Source organism: Adiantum capillus-veneris, chromosome 20, assembly GCF_014529385.1.
Source record: "Adiantum capillus-veneris isolate H3 chromosome 20, ASM1452938v2, whole genome shotgun sequence".
Lineage (NCBI taxonomy): Eukaryota > Viridiplantae > Streptophyta > Polypodiopsida > Polypodiales > Pteridaceae > Adiantum > Adiantum capillus-veneris.
In genome coordinates, this window is record NC_140950.1 from 133,450,971 (window position 1) to 133,475,466 (window position 24,496).

The 24,496-nt window shown below is 43.8% G+C and overlaps 3 protein-coding genes across 5 annotated transcripts in view; 2 read left to right on the plus strand and 1 right to left on the minus strand.

Annotated features, from left to right (window-relative positions):
• The first annotated feature begins 615 nt into the window (after window positions 1-615).
• Window positions 616-4,968, plus strand: LOC147433263 (carbonic anhydrase 2-like). Of its 2 annotated transcripts, none has more exons than XM_086492880.1 (9): window positions 616-770; window positions 985-1,075; window positions 1,551-1,877; window positions 2,014-2,062; window positions 2,982-3,101; window positions 3,415-3,468; window positions 3,585-3,673; window positions 3,930-4,035; window positions 4,588-4,968. In XM_086492880.1, exons 2-9 carry the CDS (start codon window positions 1,020-1,022, stop codon window positions 4,762-4,764), a joined length of 978 nt encoding a protein of 325 aa, XP_086349006.1. In that variant the 5' UTR covers window positions 616-770; window positions 985-1,019; the 3' UTR covers window positions 4,765-4,968. The 2 variants fall into 2 exon arrangements, with proteins under 2 accessions (XP_086349006.1, XP_086349007.1); XM_086492881.1 differs by having other exon boundaries at window positions 619-770; window positions 1,018-1,075.
• An 856-nt stretch (window positions 4,969-5,824) lies between these two features.
• LOC147433264 (heme oxygenase-like, multi-helical) overlaps window positions 5,825-24,496 on the minus strand; it is a 43,427-nt gene continuing 24,755 nt past the window's right edge. The window contains exons 2-3 of one of the 2 annotated variants that reach the window (XM_086492882.1): window positions 14,345-14,559; window positions 5,825-6,385 (exon numbers count right to left, since the gene is read on the minus strand). In XM_086492882.1, the coding sequence (XP_086349008.1) occupies window positions 6,073-6,385; window positions 14,345-14,559 (528 nt within the window). In that variant the 3' untranslated portion in view covers window positions 5,825-6,072. The remainder of the gene's footprint in view (window positions 6,386-14,344; window positions 14,560-24,496) is intronic. The other variant, XM_086492883.1, reaches the window with a different exon arrangement.
• On the plus strand, window positions 7,377-14,296 carry LOC147433265 (uncharacterized). The gene has a single exon (XM_086492884.1). It carries the CDS (start codon window positions 12,248-12,250, stop codon window positions 12,851-12,853), a length of 606 nt encoding a protein of 201 aa, XP_086349010.1. The 5' UTR covers window positions 7,377-12,247; the 3' UTR covers window positions 12,854-14,296.

Here is a 24,496-nt window from a genome sequence, read left to right on the forward strand (position 1 = left end):
GGTTTTTAGGTCAAAATTTGAAGCTTTTGCCGGTCTTTACACTAAAACTTGTGTAAATTTGCCGGTTTTCTTCAAGGCAAGCTCAAAATCTAACCGGGATTTTATGATTTAAGCCGGTAAAAATATACTGTACCACAGTTTTTTTCTAACACTCGTCTATATCTAAACTTTCTAATGATTCATGTTTGACAATGAAAGATAAGCTTTTCAACCACATCATCATCAACAACAACAACAACAGCAACAAAGTGGATTTTTATGCTTTTTTTTGTTTTCAAAACTCACAATGGTGAGTAGGCATAGGCTCGTCACGAGTGCTTGTTTTTTCCTTGGAAGTATGAGCTCTTTGTTGTAGAATCTTGGTTGATGAAGGAACGAGACAAGGGCTTTCACTATCCAAGAATTCAACTTGGGGTGGGTAAAGTGGTAAGAGTGCACGCAAAAGATAGAGATTCACCAACACTTGTGATGGCTTGGCAAGCCATCACAACGGCCTTTCCCTTGAAAATTAACCAGTACGGCCGGCCGCCTTTGGCGGGCTCTCTCTCTCTCTCCCTCTCCCTCTCCCCCTCACTCATATAAATCGGAACTCACCGGATGCAGCAAATTTTGACACGTGGCACTGGAAACCAATCTCCTTAATATATAGTATAGATGTGTTCCGTCTAGAGCTATAAATGCTCGCGCTCTCTCACACTCTCTACCACCACCACCGTATCCTGATGCTTTAATTTTTCGATCAAACTAATAAGCCACAATACTATACTAAGGTAAGGGAAATATCTATGTGCTAATGTTATTAATGTCATATTAATTAAGGATCTTCCGTTTAATTGATTGTAGTTGAGCCTTAGTCACACCATATTATTACCGTCTTGATTAAGGTTGTTAAGGGCATCTTCTATATGATTTAAATTGTTTGGTTCCAATCTTTATCATGTGGGTGGTTTTGGTAATTAATTGATCGTTAGCTCACACTTTCAGGTTTCTCTTTCTCTTTGGGTTCTTGTTTAGCAGAGATGGGCAAGATCACTTGTTGTGAGGAAGCCCTTGCTGAAGTGAACAGCATTGTCTTGTGAGTAATCATACCTTACATGTATTTGATTTTGAGAGAGAGAGAGAGAGAGAGAGAGAGAGAGAGAGAGAGAGAGACGGTTTCGTTTGTGCTATTTGCTTCTTCACTTGCAATACCATTAAAATTAACTGCAATTATTCAGGTCGTCGCATACATATAGTCCTTAAGTCCCCATGGCAAGGCTATTTTGCATGGATTGAGTTGTAGCTTTCTCATTTTATCCCACATAATGTGCGAATTGCTATTAAAAAAATTAACCGATTGCACCTATTTTACAAGAATTGTCCCTATGGTTCAATGTTTGCATATTTGCTTTCCATCTAAACCTTTTGAAGCCTCATGTTGGGTCGTAGGTTTTATTTTTCCTATTTAGTGATTTTTTGAATAAACAAGGGACAACTCTCACAAGTTTGATAGAGCTTTCTTTTCATCAAACTTCAAGTTATCAATTGATCTATGTGCATTCATGGCATAGGCATTGCCCCAAGTTGGAGCCCTTTGCATGCAAGAAGCTTAAGAAACTCTTGAAGGAGCTCACGTTCAAGCTCAAGGTTTGTGAAGAGTGGGAGAAGCTCAAGGTTAAGGAGCTTGAGCTTAAGGAGAAAGTTGAACTAAAGAAAGAGGCTGCAGAGGCAAAGTTGCATGAGGAACTCGAAGAGCTCAAGTTCAAAAAGGAGGTGTGTGAAGTGCATCTACATGAGGAGGTGGAAGATCTAAAATCCAAGGTGGAGCTCATTGGACACGAGATCAACCCTGTTGAAAAGATCAAATGTGGCTTCCTTAAGTTTAAGTCCCACTTTGAGTGAGTACTTTTCTTTCTCACACAACTTTAGCAAGCCTTTCCTTGAGTTTGCATGGAGCTTATCATCAATGAAGGGAGGTTATAAGTGAAACCCAATTGTGACTTATTATGTGTTGTGATTTATGTGTGTTTGCAGGCAGGAGAAGGAATACTATGAGAAGCTAGCAGAATGTCATAAGCCAAAGGTAAAGCCAAAATTTTTTACATCTCTTGCATACACCACATGTACCACTAGAGAAGCTACTAGCATCAACCGGAAGAGGATCCTCTTGCAGCTTATGACATTGAGCTCATTAGTGTAACCAAATGAACCTCCTGACAATCTATTGTTGTCCTTTTAGGATGCCAAAATCGAGAATTAAGCTCTAATCTTTTTTTTCCCCACTTAAGCACCACCAAAGATAGAATGAGTTTTGCATAATACTAATTTGTTTGCACCTAAATATAGCTATCTTTATGTATACAAGTTTCAAGCACTACATAATACTTTCAAACAGTTTATATACCAAAAGATAACCCATCTTACAATTCAATGTGTAAGTTAGCATGCCAATTTGTCCATAGGGTTTTGTAGTCACAGCATCTATTACCCCTTGCCTTGTAAGTGTGGTAATATAAATGTAATAGCTGATTTTCAAGGATAGGGCTCCATTGTGATCATGTATTTGTAGTGGTCTTTCTTGCTAAAAGGGGATGAGCTTCAACATCTTGGGCCATTTTCAATGCCAAACAAGTATGCTAGGTTTGTGGGTAAGTCGTCCAAGTTATGCCCAAGCCATAGAGTTTGATCACAAATAGAACTTGCCCTCAAGAGTAAGATGCTTATGGTCAAGGCTCTTGGGTGAGGTGCAACCTATTAGGATTGTGACTCCACCATGGAGCTTGCCCATCAGCATAAAACATTTTTAGGCAAGTCAGTTTCAATGCCCCTACACACTGTACATGCCCACACAAACACCCTAAACATCAATAAACGCAATCTAGTTGGCATGGCTCTTTTAGATTTATGTACAACAGGCAAAATTTGACATGAGTTGATTTTTCTTTGAGAAAATAAATTCAATCCAAATTTAGATTGATTGTTTCTAGTTTGGATTTTTGCAGTTCTTGATATTCAGTTGTTGTGACTCGAGGGTAGACCCCTTCAAGATCCTCAACCTCGAGTTGGGTGAGGCTATTGTGGTACGGAATGTGGCCAACTTGGTGGCTGCCTATGGGGAAGAGGTACATATTGGCACAAGCTATTTTTGAAAAAAAATCTTCATAAATTAGTTAAGGATCTCAATATAGAGAGAAATTGGCAAAAATTTGAGGTCTTTACACGACCTTTATCTGTTTTTAAAAGACTTTCCACCTCTCAAATTGAATTTCATATGTGAGATTTCTTCATATCCAAGATTTTTGAGCACGTCCTACAAGGACATTTAGGTATCTAAAATGAAACTTTCCGATCCATGAGTATTTTCCTTCAACGTTCAGAAAATTGTTTTCAATTACAAAAAATTCTTTGAGCAAATTTTTTTTTTTCTTTTTGTAGGGGCCTTGCCCTTCCAATCATGCTGCAATTGAATATGCTGTTAAGGAGATCAAGGTACCTCCTTGAGCTAAGTTCCTTTTTTTAGCCTTTTGTCATTTGCTATTTTCTTTCCAATATGTTGTTATGCTTATTTTTGGCGACCAACAATATTTGAGTAACTCTCGCTGTAGGTGGAGCATATACTTGTGATTGGGCACAGCCATTGTGAGGGCATTCAAGCTCTAGTGAAGACACACCATGAGGAGAAAACCCACTATAGGTTTTTTCTCAGCATGCCTTGCTTCTCCTTGCTAGAGCAGTTTGTAGCAATGATTCAGAGAAACATACTACATTTAACTACTGGATATTGTAAATAATTTCATTAAAAGAACATGGAAGGCTTATATTTCATAAGAATGGTAATCATAAGCTATATTTACTATTTTTTTGTGCTATTAGGTATTTACATTTAAGTTACGATTTTATTTTATTTTTGAACTATACTGACAATTTGTGTAATTGTGCACATTTTGTAGTGAATCCTATAAGAGTTGGCTAAAGATTGGGGAACACTCATGTAAGAAAGTGAAAGAGGCCTATTCATCCTCCACAATTGAGGAGCATTGCACTTTATGCGAAAAGGTAAGGCCCCCCAAAAAAAACAAGTGGTATTGGAGTGCACCTAAAATAGCAAAATCATTCCTTTCATTGTTCAAAAAGATAATGTTTTTGTTTCTGATTGTACATATGTTCATATTTTCATGTAAAAGGCCACTTTTTTTTTATGTGCGAAATTTATTTCATACTTTTCAGCTATAGCTTTTGTAAACTCAGACATTCATAGCCACTACCAAACGTGGTCTTTCAGATTTTGATTAACAGAGCGGCTATGAACCCATTGTACACCTTTTTAAGACTTTCTTCTAGATGGTCTTGCACTCTCTCCTAAATAATATCAAGCATATTATTGAGCTCTTTTTTATGCACTATCAATAACATAGCCAATTCATTTTAAATTATGCTTCCAAGTATAATGACCTTAAAAAAGCACGAAAAGTAATAGAATACAATGGGTTTGATTACTTGCTAAGTCCCTCCATGTCAATCTCCTATGATAAATTTATTATGTGAGTCATAATCGTAAACATAACATTGAAGCAGCTTTTGATCTTCAACTTTCATGGACAATTGCAGGAATGTGTCAACCACTCTTTGCACAATTGCCTGACTTACCCATTTGTAAAAGAGGCAGTGGCTTCAAAGAAAATAACTCTTCATGCTGGCTATTATGACTTGCATAAATGTGCGTTCAGCCGTTGGAGCTTGGACTACAACTACTCCGAAGGCGAGAAATACTGCTCAAACCCTTGATGCACCATCATCCCCACTTGCTTTGTATATCCTAGTTGTTCACTCACATCTCATTCACTAAATAATGGCAAGGCACCTTGCAGTTCAAGCATACATACCCATCAAATTTCTCATCACAGTCTCTCTCCTATCAATATGTTATATGTTGCATTAAAATAACAGTACATTTTGGTCACTTTTATGATAAAGGGATTAATTTCATTCTTTTGGCATGTTCTTCATGTTCAATCTATGACTTTATTTGTATCGTAACAATAAGGAAATGATTCAAATTTTTGTCAAATGTTAGTACTCTTCAAGAAAATTCTATTACACTAGTCTTGCCTCCAAGGAGATGTCAAAGAACCTTCTTTTTCTCCTCTCCAATAATTTGGTGTATGAAGCACAAGAAGTTTTTGGACAAATTCTCACAATAATTCCCACATTGTGACTTACCTCAACATCATGAGCTTCTGTTCGAGAGGCACTGCATACCTAGCTAGGTACGATTGGAGGCAGGGGACCCCCGGCCCGGTGGGGGGGCTACAGCGGAACCCTGGAGAGCTTACGACAGATCTTGATGGCTCTTGCTTCGAGGCCGTCTCCGTAGTGGAAGCAGAAGGGGGTTTATAAGGAGTTCCTCTCAGACTTCTGGACTCGATGTTGGGCTAGCCACCAGTCACACGATTATGAGTTTTGAGCCGTTGGTCAAAAAATACGAGGGACAATAATGGGAGTCCAGCTAGCATAGAGCAGACATTCCTCGTTTGCCTTGCGTGCAGGCATCCCAAAGAGATCCTGAAAGAGTGCCCACAGGTGTAACAAATTTGGGCTTAGGATCTTTCGTGTGATGGCCTCTTTGCTTCCAGATACGATTTTCATGTGGGGGGTAGCAACACGGCCAACTGGCTCAGGGCCAGCGCAGGGTTGCGAGGTTTGGCTTCTTAAGGCAGAACAGCCTCAGCAGTGCCCAATCCCTAATGCCGATTGGACATAGGAGAGAGACTACAAACTAACTGATATCAATAGTTCCTACAATGAAACATACATCAACAAGTATCCACTCACTTGCAAACCTGGCTTATGCCTCAGAACTCATGTTTTAAACCTCAATTTCAAAAGATAGAGAATTCAGAAAAAGCTTGTTCTAGACATGGGACATGTTCCAAACAACTGGGACGGGGACAGGGCTTTGGAGGAAAATCTTGTTTTCACAAGAGGGGTTCGAAAGAAGGGGATGGTGCTGGAATGAGGGGAACGGGAGGACAGAGCTCAGAAATGGGCTTCCCATGTTAATATGATACTTGTACTTGATATAACAAACCTGGCTTATGGCTGGGAGCTCATGTTCCAAAACTTAACTTCAAACGAAAGAACGTTCAGAAACTCTTGTTCTGCCTGCTTTTGCACATCAGTTGCGCTAATTTGAAGATACTTTTCAGCCAGCTTTTGCAATGCCATACAATATCCTTTGAACTCTGCATTCCCCCACCGCTCACAAGCACCACGAAGCTCGATAGGTGTATCTGTAGCACCTTCAATACACGTCGCAAAACTCTCATTGTACACCATTTCTATGGCCCAAAAGGCTGCTAATGCAACAGCATGGTGGGTAGAAGAATCCGAAAGTTCCTCAAGAAACCTGGAAGTCTCTCTCTCTCTCTCTCTCTCTCTCTCTCTCTCTCTCTCTCTCTCTCTCTCTCTCTCTCTCTCTCTACTAGAGAGAGATATGCTAGATTGGCCCTTGAGTCTTCCAGACAGTTAGCTCTACAGGGGGACACTTCATGCTGGTATGCACAGATGACTTCATGGTTTCAGACGCATGGCTTCACCATGGACAGGTTGCCCCCTTTCCAGTATTCTCTTCAGGCACCCTCGCTGTCTCTTACACGGGTGGAGATCACTAGACTCATTCGTCACGACCTGATCCAGCTCGACACCAGGAGGACATGGATAGAGCCGCCTCAGGAGTTGAGCACGAAGATGGCTTTCTATAGAGAGCATCTTCTCCACCTCACAGGAGATGGGTTTGTGATTCGACCCAGCTACATGGACACACATATGTCTCATGGTTTGCGTTGTGCCATTGGTCAGATACGCACATCCTCACATCAGCTCGAGATTGAGACCGGTAGATTCAGAGGGATACCAGCAGACAGCAGGATATGCCGATTATGCCAGAGAGAGCCAGAGACAGAGTTGCACTACATATGTCATTGCACAGTGTTCTATGAGATACGGGGGCGTTTCCACTGCTTATTCAGAGAGGGTTTTGGTCCTCTATCTAGGGTCATGAGTTATGAGGATCAGAGATGTCTTGGACTATATCTACTTGAGTTACACAGGTATAGAGACACTTTACTGGGGAGAGCTAGAGAGAGGCAGTCCCAGAGACACATTACAGATTTCTTTTCACTAGATATGGGACAGCCAGAGGAGCAGCCACCACTGCAGAGCTCGTCCCACACTCATTCGACCACTACTGGCACTCTCATCGACCGAGCATTGGAGCTACAGAGATACAGACGACCGCGACTGAGGAGAGGAGCTACACAGCATCGACGGAGACTACAACAGAAGATTCGAGCCATACTCTCTCGACATCCAGAGTGCAGATGAGGATGGATCCTCACCATTTCTTCCATCTTTGTTTCACACACTGTTACATCCAGTTTACCGGGTACCTATTGTATCAGCTGCTACACCCACGTAGTTTTAGATTGTAGTAGTAGTAGTAGTATTTTGTTCCACTTCTAGTTCTTTTGTACCCAGACATGGTATTAGATTCACTATTTTGTAACTGATTGGTCTCATAGGTCATTTTGGCCTTTTGAAGACGTTAATATAACATTTCATTTCATTTCTCAAATGATGGGGATCACGTCTCCGACACATACAAAAGCTTGGAGAGTAGGAAAAAAGAGCACAGAAAGAGATGCATCCTCATCCAAAGAGCGTGCTCTCATCTTACGCTTCCCTTCAATGGAAGCCAAGAAGGAATTTGTTGAAAAAAAAGACCTACTCTAAAGAAGACAGGAATCTTCTTGGGCGATGACATGACTTTAGCACAGCTAGCACACATGCAAGAGGTCGTGCCAGAGATTCAGGCAGCAAGAGAAAGAGGCACCACCTGACGGTGCGAGACCTAAGGGATATGAGATTGGATGTAGGAGCATTTGAGGGCAGTTTCAATGGGAGGGACACTGTTTTTCACTCAGAGACACACCAGATGCCTAGATAGAACGTACCACATGTTAGTGTATATAGATGGGAGTCCGCTAGCATACAGGAGACGAGATCAGAGCTTAGAGGACAAGGGTCCAGCGGAATAGCAATACTATACAAAGAGGAGCTACAGCCAATAGTACACATTGTACGCAAAGATGCTCATGCTCGGTATATGTGGGTGAGATTGAGGCAGACGGGCAATGCTCAAACAGTCTTCTATGACACTTCAAAGGAGATGCTTAGAGAGCTGGATGTAGGAGATTTGGGGCTTGAAAAACATTCATAGGATAGAGAGCAGCTAAAGTATGGGAGACATCTCACGGAGATGGCGACTACACATGGTCTAGCCATACTTAATGGCCTATAGTGTTTTCCTAGAGCAGCCGGTTTCACATGCTTTTCACACAGGCATGGGGCTAGCACAGTGGACTATGTCATGGCATAGCTGAGCTTCATCTCCTGCATTCAGGATTTCACAGTAGGATCGAAACCAGTGGGTGTAGCAAAGGATCATGTTCTCTTGACACTTTCCGTCTCCTTTCAGCACGGTGTCAGGAGGGAGGACACATACCCCCTATAGATTTACACCAGAGACTGAATCTGTTTATACAGAGGAGATCTTTAGTCCTCTATGTATAGTAGCCAGGCCAAGACTCTCTGTGGAGGAGATCACTACTTTACTGACTGAGATGTTGCATGATGTAGCAGCCTAGGCATACCCACAACTCAGCCTGATCAGAGACGCAGTTCTAGGAGCATGCCTCAAAACAGTAGCATGATGAGGAGTGTAAAGAGAGAAGAGCACAGCTTTAAAGGGATCTTCTCCTAGGAGTCATCAATCACAGACAGTCTCAGATAGCCTTCCGGCGCCTTGTGCGATTGAAGACGCGAGCGATCCTAGCTCGGATGGAGCGAGACTTGTACCGGTTGTTCTTGAGTAGACACTCTCGAGAGGCATGGTGTTTCTTTCATAAGCTTTCCTCTCCCCCAATGATTACTTCTCCGGACGTGCAGGGTGAGTAAGCAACATCCTTATATACGGTCCCTAGGCACACACCCCTTCCAAATCCTCCTGAGCTATTCCCATCTACGAGTACCTTCTTTACCACTGGGATGGTAAAGAAGGCCATTGACAGGATGAAGCCCAGGAGGGCATATGATCATGAAGGTCTAGTAGCAGAGCACTTTATACATGCTAGAGATATGCTAGCAGAGGTTCTTGCGATTCTGTTCAATCGTGTCATGTATGAGACTTGGATATTGTCTACTATTGTGCCTATCTTCAAGGCAGGTAGGTGATCCTACGGAGCCTCGAAACCACCGTACTATTATGATTGGACACACATTGGCACAGTTGTATGCATCTATCCTTGAGCAGTAGTTGAGCAAATGGGCAGAGAGTGAGGACATACAGGCAGCGGGACAGGCCGGTTTCAAGAGAGGCTTCTCCACTCTTTACCATATTCTGACACTTTGAGCCATCATTGAGGAGGGTAGGGCACATGGGAGACAAATTTATTGTAGCTTTGTGCATTTCCACAAAGCATTTGACATGGTGCCCAAAGCTAGATTGATGCATGGACTATAGAAGATGGGAGTGCCCATTTGAGTTGATTTGGGGGGATCTTTGAGTGGTGGGACATGTACGCACTCCAGAGGGGATATCTGATTTAGTTCACTCCACTATTGAAGTGAAGCAAGGTTGTCCATTGTCTCCTACTCTATTTGGTATGTATATAGATGAGATTTCTGATTACATAGACAGAGAGGGTGACAGAGGTGCCCAGCTACTACGCAACAATGGATCAGGAGATCAGCACCTACATTCACTTATGGTCAAAAGACTGTGGAGTACAAGATGCATACAAGTATCTTGGGGTAGTCTTCCCTAGGCCAAGGTTTTCTTTGAAGAGAGCATAAGAGACTAGACTGACGAAGCGTATGCGGCCTTGTGAGAGGATTGGAGAGGATGTGTTAGCAAGGTCGATTCCAGGAACACTGAACAAAGCTTTGGCTCTTTGATACCTTGGTGGCTTCAGCTATGCTCTATGGGGTTTAGGTTTGCAGACCCTCTGTGGGTCAAGATGGGTGGAGAGGTATGGAGAGGCCCTTGGTGTTTATTAACTCTCGGCTGATTAGAGCCAAGGCCTCCATGCCACACGAGATCATTAGAGCGGAGTTGGCAGTCCCCCCATGAAGAGAGAGGTGCTTTTACATATCAGTCTCCTTTATGCACAGCTTACAGGATACTACCAGAGACAGATCTTCCAGATTGGCCCTTGAGTCCTCCAAACAGTTAGCTTTACAGGGGGACACATCATGCTGGTATGCATAGATGTCATCATGGATCCAGAGACATGGCTTCAGCATGGACAGCTTGCCTTCCTTCCAGTGCTCCCTTGATGCAACATCGCTGTCTCTTACATGGGTGGAGATACGAGACTCATTCACCAAGACCTTTCCTGGTTGGACACCAGGAGGACATGGATAGATCCGACACAAGAGTTGGGCACAAAGATGGCTTTCTACAAAGATCATCTTCTCCAACTCACAGGGGATGGGTTTGTGATTCGACCCAGCTATATGGATACACATCTATCTCATGAGTTACAGTGTGCCATTGGTCAGATACAGACATCTTCACACCATCTTGAAATTGAGACTGGTAGATTCAGAGAAATACCAGCAACTAGCAGGATATATCATATGCCGCCTATGCCATACAGAGCTAGAGACAGAGATGCATTATATATGTCAGTGCACAGTGTATTACGAGATACGGGGTCGCTTCCACTGTCTATTCAGAGAGGGCTTCTAACCCTTCTCCATAGTCATGAGCTCTCAGGACCAGAGATGTCTTGGACTGTACAGTGTATCTACTTGAGTTACACGGACACAAAGATAGTTTATTGAGGAGATCTGAAGAGAGACAATCCCAAAGACAAATTACAGATTTCTTCACACCAGACACTAGATAGATAGAGAAGTTTATAGTGCCATTGGTCGAATACGGATATCTTAACACCAGCTTGAGATTGAGACTGGTAGATTCAGAGGATAGCAACAACTGGTAGGATATGCCGCCTATGCCATACAGAGCCAAAGACAAAGATGCATTGTATACGTTAGAGCACAGTGTATTACGAGATAAGGGGTCGCTTCCACTGTCTATTCAAAGAGGGCTTCGGAGCCTTCTTCAAAGTATGAGCTGTAAGGACTAGAGATGTCTTGGATTGTACAGTGTATCTACTTGAGTTACACAAACACAAAGATAGTTTATTGAGGAGATATGGAGAGAGACAATCCTAGAGAAAGATTATGGATTTCTTCACACCAGACACCGCACTGATAGAGCAGCAGCCACCACAGCAAAGCTCAACTCATACTCACACCCGCGGTACTCTCATTGACCAAGCATTGGAGGGAGCTAGGGAGATCGAGACGTCCACGACTAAGGAGAGGAGATTCACAGCATCGACGGAGACTACAACAGAGGATTCGAGCCATACTATCTGGACATCCAAAGTACACATGAGGATGGTTTCATCACCAATTATATCACCCTCTTCTATTGGGCACCCATCCAGACATGGTATCAAAATAGTTTGTAATGAATTGGTCTCATAGGTCATTTTGGCCTTTTGAAGACGTCAACATATCATTTCCTCTCTCTCTCTCTCTCTCTCTCTCTCTCTCTCTCTCTCTCTCTCTCTCTCTCTCTCTCTCTCTAAGGTCTCTTGGGAAGTTTCCTACGACGTTAAAATACTCTTCTTCTTCTTCTTCTTCAACGTCAACCCCTTAACGCCTGAGTCTCCCCCCTGGGCAAGAGGCAACCATGTGGGGAGGCGTTAGGCCTATTACCATAGCCTCGATCTCGAGCCAAGCCCCTGAATCTTGTGGCGACGTCAGAACATCAGCACACAGCAAGCCTTTGAGCCTCTCATATCAAATCTCTCGCAAGCCCTGAATCTTCTGCAGCTAGCCCTTGAACTCACAGATCTCGCGCTACCTAGCCCTGAACTCACGGCCCTGTACGAAGCTGTGAAAATTTTGTGTGAGCCTCACGAACCTTAACCGCCAAACTAAGGCTCTGTTAAGGCCTCGTTTACAGTGGGGTCACACTGGTTTACAGTGGGGTCTCATTGGATTACAGTGGGGTCTCATCATGAATACCCCAAAGGTTACTGCGAGGAGTTGACCAAGTTTTGCAGCCATTGTAGCAGCGCCGAGTAAAAGCAATCGGATTTGAGAGCTTCAAAGAGTTGTTGATCAGCTTATGGAAGAGAATCGCAACCTCAAAGCGTGCCTTAGCAAGCTTGAGGCACGTTTCGACTCTATGGTCAATCTTGCCACAGGCAAAGCCAAAGAAGTTGAAGCCAAAGTCACCCAAGTTCACTCTGCAACCATTAAAAAAGTGCAGACCTATGTGACAAAGGAGCTTCGAGAACAAAGACTTCAGGAAGAGAACTCCTTCAAGGTCCGGATTGGTGGGCTTCCCTCACCATGGTGCACCACCGACGATACCCTCAAAGAAGAAATTATCAAGCTCAACAGTATTCTTCAAACAATCAACATCAAGCCGGAAGCCATTTCTTGGATCAATGACACCCATAGGCAAGTTCCACCTGAGCATTGCCTTCTCACTTTCAAGGAAAAAGAGGAGCGAGTGAGGTTGTTGCACCAATCCCACCTCTTCAAGGGAACAAAGGTTTGGATTGCTGAGGAGTTGACCATGAATCAACTCAAGATGAAGAAACAAGAACTCAAAAAGGTCTATGAAGCACAAAAACAAGGTAAATGGGCAGTATATCAAGGAGGTAAGGCCATCATCCAGGAGTTTCAAACTCCCAAAGGGGCTATCCCCTTACCCGACCCCACCTAGGTTTTGCTTCTTTTTTCCACCCTCTTGACGGACCCTTTGTCCTTAACTGATACGTATCTAATGCCTTCACTTTAGAAGGTCGCGTTGTAATGTTTTTGTTTAAGGTCCCATGGGTCATATCTGACCTCCGTGGACGATAATGCTCTCTCTCTCTCTCTCTCTCTCTCTCTCTCTCTCTCTCTCTCTCTCTCTCTTTTTTTTTTTTTTGGAAAAATCAGGGCTGTATATTACTGAGTACAATATAATCCCCAGGGGATGCCAAAATAGCCTATCACGTGGGGTGTACCTCCGTGGACGATAATGCTCTCTCTCTCTCTCTCTCTCTCTCTCTCTCTCTCTCTGTGTGTGTGTGTGTGTGTGTGTGTGTGTGTGTGTGTGAATTAGGTTTGGAGGCAGATTCGTTATGAACTACGTTCCATCCAAGCACTTGGCCATTGAATATGCCCAGGTTTCAAAACAGGTAATAGTTCTTATACAATTGGAAATGGTTTTTGCCTCTTAACATTATTTGATGGGGCTTCATTTTTGCTCTACTAACTACAATGGGATTTATTCCTACAATATCTAGATGTATCTATCTGTTGGCAACCCTGACTAATAGATCTGCCAATGGGCATTCCTTTGAATAAACAAGCTGAAATGGGTAGAATTCTCATTTCATGGTTCAGAATTAATCCATGTTTGGAGAGGGATTTGATGATGCTGCAAAGTGGTTAAATGCATTTATTGCATTGTATGCAAGATTTGCACCAGTTCTCTATGGCCATTGGGTTAAACTCGAATTCATAGAAATCTTCCTGGATTGATGTATTTGCTACTGACTTTCATCCTATGCATTCAGACATTTTGGTTACCCAAATTTGGACATCCCAATGTGGCTCAAGTCTACGCCCCCGTTAGCTCAACAGGATATGCAAGCTAAACGTAACAAAATGTGTCACGTACACCTATTACTAGCTGGTAAAAGTCAAGATGTGCACAAGTATCTGGTAACATAAAAGTTTTTCTAAGAAGAATGTTGGCTGCAGCCTTAGCAATTGGTGAAGTTTGAAGAATATGACATTTTTAACAGTCTGCGTACCGGAGATGGAAAGATGGAAAACAGTAAGCATGGTTTTTGGTTTTGTGCTGACGTTCAGAATTGGTGGAAATGGGTATTATGCTGGCAATCCACTCATCAGTGAGAGATTGACTATTTATTCCGTCATTTTGGCACATTTCAGCTAGATTTTATTTCACCCTATGCTCCTTCAGGGTGTGGTTTTGTGGTTCATATGGAAACTCAGAAATGCCCACTGCATTTGTAAATGTAGAGTTGCACCCAGCAGGTTTGTCTTGGCATATGATTAGGCCAAGATGCTGGAGGATGAGATCAGTGAGTATGAGATTATTGTATAAAATACTCAAGAAATAAAATCACGTTCTTCACGGGGCACGCCGGGAAAAAGGGGGAAGAGGGGGGGGGGGGGGGGGGGGGGAGAGAACAATTACCTGCAGTAATCTGAATTGGCCTTCTGAAGAGTCAGACCAGCAAGCTGCACTCTCCATTTTGTTGCCTCAGACCGAAACCATGAAATTTCTTGCTCTAATGCACATATGCCTCCGAGAACAAGGTCAACATCATTTTCCAGAGCATTCTTTGGCAACTTGACAAGCACACTCGCAACAAACCTAATGAATGATCTTACAAAAAAGTAGTCTTGACCCTGTCACCAAAAATATAGAATTGTCATGAACCAGAACAGTCGCAATTGCTCCGAAGAGTTCCAAGATTCAACTAAGGCCAAAAAGGTGAGAACATAAACTTTAACCAAATAGAGTTCACCCTTAAAACCTTTACAATGAAACAATTTGATCCATTAAAGGTGTCTCGACCAATTAAAAGTTCTCAAAGTGTTCTAAGTTCCACAAATGTACCATGTTCACAAATTGGAGTCATTCTTTTAGGAGACTAGGACTACGTGCGTTCTTGACATTGATATGCTTTGCGTTCTTTCTAAATTCTGTAACACAGGGTTCTGATCGACCAAATCCTGGATTGCTCTAAGGTCCTTGTTTGTTGAGTTTTGGCATCTCAAGCGAACTGCCAAAAGTGATCCCATTATTTATTTTGGCTTTTAGGTATTTATTTTACTTATTTGTCAAAGTCTGGGTAGAGCAATTTACTGAGGTGGATATATATGTGACCCCTTGCCCCCATTGTACGTTGTATCAATTATTCATTGCCAAGGTTGATTGTGTGAGGTGCAGCGAAAGTGAATGTTGATAGTGCTCGGAATGAGTGCTCTGAACTGTGCTCAGGGTTCCTTTTACTTATGGAAAGGAGAGCCTTCCGTTCTACTTAGAGAGAGAGTGCAAGTGCAATGATCACAAACAAAGTGAACGCTATTATGAATGAAAGTGTTGAGAATGAGAGAGAGAGAGAGAGAGAGAGAGAGAGAGAGAGAGAGAGAAGAATACAACACCAGATGCTTCTCAACCCCTCCTCCAAGGGTCCCCCCTCTCTATGGCTGTCACGTGACACATCCAACCCTATGTGTCCGTGGACAAGCTACAGCATGATCAGGTTCAGTCAGTCCAGTCAGTCCAGATTAGAAGTGATCTGGCACTTTTGTGAGTCTATTCGTAGACCGTGCATGCCCATTCACTTAGTGTAGATGCATATCCTCTAGTTGCACACAGCATGATCATCAGTATTCCCATCAGAATCCACCAGAATCCATTAGGGGCATTTTCCAGTGCATTTAGCCTATCTTCCCTATTTTTGACATTTTTCACTTATTAATTTAGTTGACTTCCCAACAAAAGTAGGCAGGGCAATTTTGCTAAGTTGTATATAAGCAAACCCAACTTATCACTCAATGGCAGAAGAGGCAGCAAGAGCTCCACACTCAACAGGCAACTTCTCAACAGACACCCCCAGGAGACCTAGCGTTTTGCAGATCCAGCATCACCTAGCGTTTCTCACCTCAGATCAGCCAACGTTTTGCCTTTGCAGATCCCAGCAACAACAACAAAACATCAGAACAGCCTAGCGTTTTGCATTTGCAAGACAACCGGCGTCAGAATTGCCGATTTTCAGCCCTAGCGTTTTTGCAGATTCTCCGCGACGGAAACTCAAGAACCATCACCATTTTCAGTTTTCAGCAGTTAGCACCCGCAGATCAAGTCCCGAACCTCGCAGATCTCACCTTCCCGCAACAGTTCCTCGCCGCACGGTCAGTTTCCGCAAGGTTTACAGTTTCAGCACGGAAAACGCAGATTTCAACATCTGCGTTTTCAGCGCGTCGTCGTCGCATCGTCGTTATCGACATAGAGTCAGTATTCAGCCGATAAAAGATTTGCAGATTTCAGCCCATAGCGTTTTTTGACAGCAGTAGAAAGATTGCAGATTTCAGCCCTTAGGTCGACTTCGTCATCACCATCGTCATCGTCGACATAGCCTAGACTTGCATCAGTCTCATGCATACCATTTGTACCAGATTGTGTAAGTAGACCACTCTCGCCGACGAGAGTGGGGCCTTCAGAGGATGGTTTTACGTCTCTGGTGTCGTATCTCTCTTCTCTCTCTATCTCTCAGTCTCATACACTTGCACGCACAGTGTCCATTCACTTTTCTTGTGATCATAGCATTCTCTCATTAAGAACAGAAGGCTCTCCCTTCCATAAGAACAAAAGGAACCTTGAGCACAATTCGGAGCACTCATCTTGAGCAAAGCGCAAACATTCATTCCGCTGCACCTAACATTGGTATCAGAGCTTTGGCAGTGTTCTGTATCACTCAAGGAAAGAACCACAAGAATCACAAGATTCTTTTTTGCTTGTTGTGGTCGCACGAACTCAAGTTCGCTTGGGCGTGTCGATTCCTAATCGTGTTTTTTGAAGAGTGACAGGAATCCCAGGAAAGAAGGGCTTGTCCAGCCTCCCCTTGTGTCTCTTTTCACTCATTGAGAGCGGACCGTGCACTTAGCGGCCGGCCAATCGACGTGAGGTGGGAAAAAGCAACCTTGGTGAGCGCAAGCCCGCCAAGGGGTGCGCCCGCAGAAAGGAGTAGAACTCGGGTGAAGAGAAGATCCTTCTCAAACACGGTTTGCAAGCAAAAGAAAACCTCAAGAACCTCAAGAACTCAAGACTCCCAAGAACCCAAGTTCCTCGTGAACTTAAGAACCCAAGACCACAAGAACCCACGACTTCAGAATGGCCATCACTATAAGCGGAATGGATACTTCGCTTGGCAGTGATGAGCACGAGAGAGGCGAAGAAGAATTTTCCCCACCAGGAGGTTTTTCCGACCCTCCCCCTTCCCCATCTACGGCAAGGATTGCACTAACTCCTATGGAGGCTTTAGAACAGATGTTTCAGGAAAGGAAGTTAGAGCGCGAAGCAAGAAATGCAGAAAGAATGGCAGAAATGGAACGCAGACACGCAGGAAGAAGAGCAGAAAGAAAAGCAGAAATGGAGCGCAAACACCAAGAAAGAATGGCAGCCGCCGTCAAAGACAAGAGCGACCAACACATGAAAGAGTTCTTGCGACTCTTTTCTCAAGTGCAAGCACAAATTCAAGAGATTCAGGAAAAGGAGACTCTCTCAATCTCTTCTTCTCCAAAGCATGACACACAGTATTTGCATGATTATGAGAAGCATGATGATTTGAATGACAATGATAAGCATGATGATTTGGATGCCAATGACAAGAATGATTTGCATGATCAAGATGTGATTTCTCACAAGCATGATGATTTGCATGAAGATGACGTGATTGTTCACAAGGATGATGAGTTAGTTGATGCTTTTTCTAGCGAAGCTAACCTCGTTGTAGATTCGATCAATCACAAAGAACCGATCTTGGCTTTCGAGTCGAGATCCAAAGAACCCCCACAGGACGATTCGTTCATTCAGGAAGAACCGATCTTGGCTCTCGAGCCTAGGTTCAAAGAACCCTCACAAGAAGTATTATGTGTTCGCATGATTGATACGCACGCATTGTTCGAGTGTTTCATTCGTGATCATTTCTTGTATTTTCGTCAGCATCTTTATGTGATCCCTTTTCCTAGGCATGACATATTGTTCGTTGAGCACGTTTCACTCATGAATGAGCACAAATGTATGCGGATTTTTCATGAAAAGATGAAAAGTATGCATTCAAGGAAGTCACATTCCATGTCTCTTCCTTTGCATGACACATTTGTAGAAAGAGCACATGGAAGTATGAGCACCAAGCATGGGTATTTCCGTTGTGAATTGCCACAGTTGATTGTTTTAGATCATAAGAGAAAGATTCGATCTCATTGTTTGCGTGTGTGTGGTGAACGGTTTGGCACTCCGTCTCTTTGTTCATCTACATTGCATGCACAGTCTTTGAGGAAGACAAGATTTTTTCCACTCACTTTACATGGAATAGGTATGTTCATGGTTTTGTGTTGGAAATGGTTTCAGGAATTTTCAGCCATGGAGATTCTTGAAGAAGAAAGAAACAGGTCTCTAGACGAAGTTGGAAGCATCGAAGGAGCCACAGAAGACTTTGTGTCGCTTTCGGCGCGGCCCAAAGAAGCAAGCGTTGCAAACCTTTATGAAGTTCAAGTACCGCACGACCCACACATCAGAGTGGGCCAGCGAAGAGTCCCTTCCAGGATTCCGGATGCTATTGGCGATCTCCCTCGACGCCATACAGTTCGGTACCAGTACCTCACTTTGAAAGGGAGGGGATGTCACGTGACACATCCAACCATGTGTCCGTGGACAAGCTATAGCATAATCAGGGTTCAGTCAGTCCAGTCAGTCTAGATTAGAAGTGATCTGGCACTTTTGTGAGTCTATTCGTAGACCGTGCATGCCCAGTCACTTAGTGTAGATGCATATCCTCTGGTTGCACACAGCATGATCATCAGTATTCCCATCAGATTCCATCAGAGGAATTTTCCAGTGCATTTAGCCTATTTTTCCTATTTTTGACATTTTTCACTTATTAATTTAAGTGACTTCCCAACAAAAGTAGGTAGGGCAATTTTGCCAAGTTGTATATAAGCAAACCCAAGTTAGCACTCAATGGCAGAAGAGGCAGCAAGAGCTCCACGCTCAACAGGCAACTTCTCAGCAGACACCCCCAGGAGACCTAGCGTTTTGCAGATCCAGCATCACCTAGCGTTTTTCACCTCAGATTAGCCAGTGTTTTGTCTTTGCAGATCCCGGCAATAGCAACAGAACATCAGAACAGCCTAGCGTTTTGCATTTGCAAGACAACCGGCGTCAGAATTGCCGATTTTCAGCCCTAGCGTTTTTGCATCTGCAGCCAACCCTAGCGTTTTGTAGATTCTCCGCAACGGAAACTCAAGAACCATCAGCATTTTCAGTTTTCAGCAGTTAGCACCCGCAGATCAAGTCCCGAACCTCGCAGATCTCACCTTCCCGCAACAGTTCCTCACCGCACGGTCAGTTTCCGCAAGGTTTACTTTCAGCCCGGAAAACGCAGATTTCAGCATCTGCGTTTTCAGCGCGTTGTCGTCGCATCGTCGTCATCGACATCGTCATCAACATAGAGTCAGAATTCAGCCGATAGAAAAATTGCAGATTTCAGCCCATAGCGTTTTTGGACAGCAGTAGAAAGATTGCAGATTTCAGCCCTTAGGTCGACTTCGTCATCACCGTCGTCATCGTCGACATAGCTAGACTTGCATCAGTCTCATGCATACCATTTGTACCAGATTGTGCAATCATAAGTAGACCACTCTCGCCGACGAGAGTGGGGCCTTCGGAGGAGGGTTTTACAACGTCTCTGGTGTCGTATCTCTCTTCTCTCTCTATCTCTCAGTCTCATACACTTGCACGCACAGTGTCCATTGACTTTGTTTGTGATCATAGCATTCTCTCGTTAAGAACGAAAGGCTCTCCCTTCCATAAGAACAAAAGGAACCTTGAGCACAGTTCGGAGCACTCATCTTGAGCAAAGCGCAAACAATCATTCCGTTGCACCTAACAATGGCGACAGAGGTCTATGCTATAGATTGCACAAATCTGGTACAATGGTCTAGATGCAATGGACTTGCCGACGATGTCGACGACAATGATGGCGACGACGAGGACGGGCTGAACAATGAAAACGCTAGGGCTGATCTGCTGAAATCTGGAAACGCTGATCTGCTGCTGGATATTGATGTTGTGTCGGAGACGACGGCGATGGCGACGACTCGACGACGATGCGCTGAAAACGCTGATGCTGAATTCTTAAAACGCTGGCTGAACTGCTGGTACGGCGAGGATCTGCTAGGGAAAAGTGAGATCTGAGAGGCTAAGGGCTGATCTGGCTGTGGGTTAGGCTCAAAACCAAAAACGCTGGCCTGATTGCTGGTCCTGGCGGCTGAAGATCCAAAAACACTGGGCTGGTCTTGCAGGTGCTTGGAGTGTCCAAGCTTGTTATAGTGGTATCAGAGCACAGAAAGATTCTTCTTTTATAGAGGCTCTGATCCGTTTTGCAGCACACGCAGGTTTTTGTGAAAGAATCTCCATGTTCGAGGTCCCATGCTCGACCCCGGACTTATTAGCCACTTCCACCCTTTGTACATCGCGCATTGGGCACGCTCCCGTCTTCATCGCTCTGTCTTACAGTGTATAAAGCCATAGAGAATCCCAGATTACACATGGGTTCTCGTGGAGAATCTGACAGAGTTAATACCTCAGTGGGAAGGCAAAGAAAAGTTGAAAATCCAGCGCGGGAATTGAAGAAAAGAATGAAGATTTGCGCAAATTTTTTTCTGCGGAAAAGTTTGCCAGAACGGAGTACAAACGTCAACTGCAGATTGGCATATGTGTGAACACATTGATTAAGTACTCGAGGGACCCGAGATTGGCGAAACACCTGAAGAATTACCTGATCAATGAGATTTACTGGAGAAGGCGTGAGGCCATTGATTCTCCTCTCTGGTCAGGAGGAAAGCTGGAAGGATAGACGAGTGCAGACAAGCGGAACCTGTACTCGCAGAAAGAGATGGACAAGAACTCTTGAATAGAAGATGAACCAGAGGACCACCAGAAGATAAGCCACAGAGTTACAAAGCAGCAGCCGAGGGCGGAAGATAAGGAAAGATGAAAGGAAGACTGGTACCAGATTTTGTGGGGATTGCGGACCTTGATCAGATAAATGAAAATATCGAACCTTGCACAGCATAGGGCAAAGGGCAAGACCAGGAAGCCCTCATCTTTCTTTGATGGAGGAGCCAAGGCCAACTTCTTTTCACTTGAATTGGCTGCTCGACTTGGAACTACACCTGACAGGCGGAGGCAGTTCAAGCGGCACCCGGACAAGATTTTGCCATTACACCAATCATTGGCAAACTTCGTTTGCAATGTCAGGGGTGTTTAGGGCACGAGGACTTTTATATCATGCCTTTGGAAGGGTGTGATGTCCTCCGAGGAATCCCTTGGTACCACAAAAACAACATCGTGGTTGACTATCGGGCTAAGAAAGCGACTTTGACGAATGAGAAGGGCAAAGAGATTGTGCTTGACGGAAAAACTGAAAGGCGAGTCCGTCCCACTTGATGAAATCCAGTTTCTTTTACTCGATGACGAATGAAGGTCGAATATGTTTGACCTCGAAAAGGAACGACAAGATTTTCCTACAAAGAAAGCGACTTTGACGAATGAGAAGGGCAAAGAGATTGTACTTGACGGAAAAACTGAAAGGCGAGTCCATCCCACTTGATGAAATCCAGTTTCTTTTACTCGCTGACAAATGAAGGTCAAATATGTTTGACCTCAAAAAGGAACGACAAGATTTTCCTGCAAACTTAAGCTGATTGTTTCTCTGACAGCGTACCAAGCGAGTTGCCTCCTTCACGTCCTAAAGATCACATGATTGATTTTCAGGTAGTACACCACCGAACCGGCCACTTCACAGAGTTAGCGGAGGCCAAAATAAAGAAACAATGAACCAAAAAAGATCCTTTCCACATTACGAGGATCGATGATATACTCGACAGACTTCAGAATTCTACTTGCCAAATTGATATGAAGAGTGCTTATCATCAGATCTGAATTGCTCCTGGAGACGTCTACAAGACAGCTTTCAAGACTACTTTTTGGATTTCAGAGAGTACCAATCATTTGTGGGTACTTCATTATCGTTTTCCCCAAGAATAAAGCAGAACACAAACACCACCTGTTGCAGGATTTCCAGGCACTGTGGAAGCATAAATTGCTTATGAATGTAAAAAAGATCGAGCTTTTTTTTTTCTTTTGCTTGAGATACATTTCTTGGGACACGTCGCCTCAACAGAAGGGGTAAAGATGAACCCGGCCAAAATTGAGACTATTGGCCTGATTTGAAGAATGTTCATGAGGTTCGAAGCTTATCTGGGCTTGTGCTCATAATTATCGGTGGGTCATTCGAAAATTTGCAAAGATAGTTTCTACTTTGCATATGCTGACTCACAAAGGAGTTCCTTTTACTTGGAACCGACAAAGAATTGCAGCCTTTGAGACTCTCAAAAAAAAGTTGACTATTGGACTCGTGTTGGCCTTACCAGACTTGCAAAAGACATTTCAAAGTTTACTGTGATGCTTATGGTCGCAAGTTGGGAGCAGTCTTGATGCAAGAAGGCCATGTAATTACTTATGAGAGCAGGATGTTTTTACGTCCCGAAATGGTTGCACAGATTTATGAAAAAGAGCTATTGGCAGTGATCCATGTTCTTACTCTGTGGTGACACTATTTACTCGGAGCTGATTTTACAGTCTTTACGGATCATCAGAGTTTATGCTACTTCCTCTATAAGGTGCAGCGGAAGTGAAAGTTGAACTTTGCTCAAGATGAGTGCTCCGAACTATGCTCAAGGGTTCATTTTACTTACGGAAGGGAGAGCCTTCCGTTCCTTTAGTGAGAGAGTGCAAATGATCACAAACAAAGTGGAAAAACACTGTGAGTGAAGGTACTGAGACTGAGAGAGAGAGAAGAATACGACACCGGACTATTGTCAAACCCTCCTCCAAGAGCCCCTCTCTCGATGGCGAGAGAAGTCTATGCTATTGATTGCACAAATCTGGTACAAAGGTACTGATGCAAGTTCTTGATGCTATGATGCAATGATGATCTAAGTCGGTGAGGATGGCGACAACGAGGGCGACGACGATGCTAACGACTGCTGGCTGAAAACACTGCTATCTCTGGCTGAAAAGGCTACTGTAGCAGGGTTGAAAAACACTGAGGTTGGCTGATGTAAAACACTCATGCAGGCTGAGGTAAAACGCTGATGCAAGCTGTGTAGAACGCTGATACATGCTATGTAAAAACGCTGATACAGGCTGTGTAAAAACGCTGAATTCTGAAATCCCTGGCGTAGGCTGATTATGCTTGATAAAAACGCTGATCTTGCTGAGGTTCTTGTTGAGGAGAATCACTAGAGGGCCTGTTGCACAGTCTGCCTGTGCTCTATAGAGAGGGGGGGTCTTGGAGGAGGGTTTGAAAACCGTTTCGTGTCGTATTCTTCTCTCTCTCTCTGTCTTAGCACCTTCATTCACAGTAGCATTTACTTTGTTTTGTGATCATTGCACTCTCTCACTAAAGGAACGAAAGGCTCTCCCTTCCGTAAGTAAAAGGAACCCTTGAGCACAGTTCAGAGCACTCATCTTGAGCAAAAGCAACATTCACTTCCGTTGCACCTTACATCCACATGGCGATCACCTTCTGGCTGCAAGCGCTAGCCTTCTGAGGTTGTTTCCTCGCCAAGACACCCCTCCCTCTACCTACGTTTTCAGCCAACAGATCTGCGTTTTTTTGGACAACAGTACCTGCGTTTTTGGGCTGAATTGCCAGCATCTTTTGGACAACACGTCAGCGTTTTTGCAGCAGAAGGGGCAGCGATGGGCCTTGCCCATTGGATCTTGCTATTCCTACACAGCTCGGCATCCGGTACCTTGCCGGCGAGATTCCTCGTCATCTGCTACAGATTTCAGCCATAAACACCTACTGTTTTCTTTGTCTTCAGCCCTCCGACGGTTGTGCACGCAGAGAGAAATCCTCCCTACACCCTTTGTGTCACAAAGTAATGACGTGGCGGACAGCAGAAACCCTAATTTCTGCCAGAAACCCTAAAATTCCTGCAAACCCTAATTTTTGCCAAAAACCCTAATTTCCGGAAATCACGGAGGCAGATTATTATAAAAAAAAAAAAAATTGGAAAATAATGAGCGACGCAAATTTCGCTTTTTCTCTACTTAAATGAGAAAGAGAGAGAGAATGCTTTTGCTTTCATGTTTTGACTCTCTGTGAGAGAGAGAGAGCAATTGCTTTTGATTTGAAGCTTTTGGGGCTCTACTTTTGGGCATCCCTTGTAACCTTTAAATTAGTGGTGAGGGCCTCACTTCTCAGAGCATCTGGACGCAGAGTCTGAGAGTGAAACCCTAACCGCTCTCTTGTACTTTGATGATTGATTAATACAAAAAGAAATACCGAAAGGGGCGCCAGTCTTTGGGGCCAATATCTCTAGGCACGGAACTCCGCCGGGCCAGTGCAAATCTATTGTGATCTGTGAATTGTTTTGAAGTGGTTATTTGGTGCTGTCGCGGTTGATTCTTGACTTGGAGTGTCCAAGTTTGTTACAGTGGTATCAGAGCCCGGCCGATTTCTCTTCTCCGGGAAATCCGATCCCC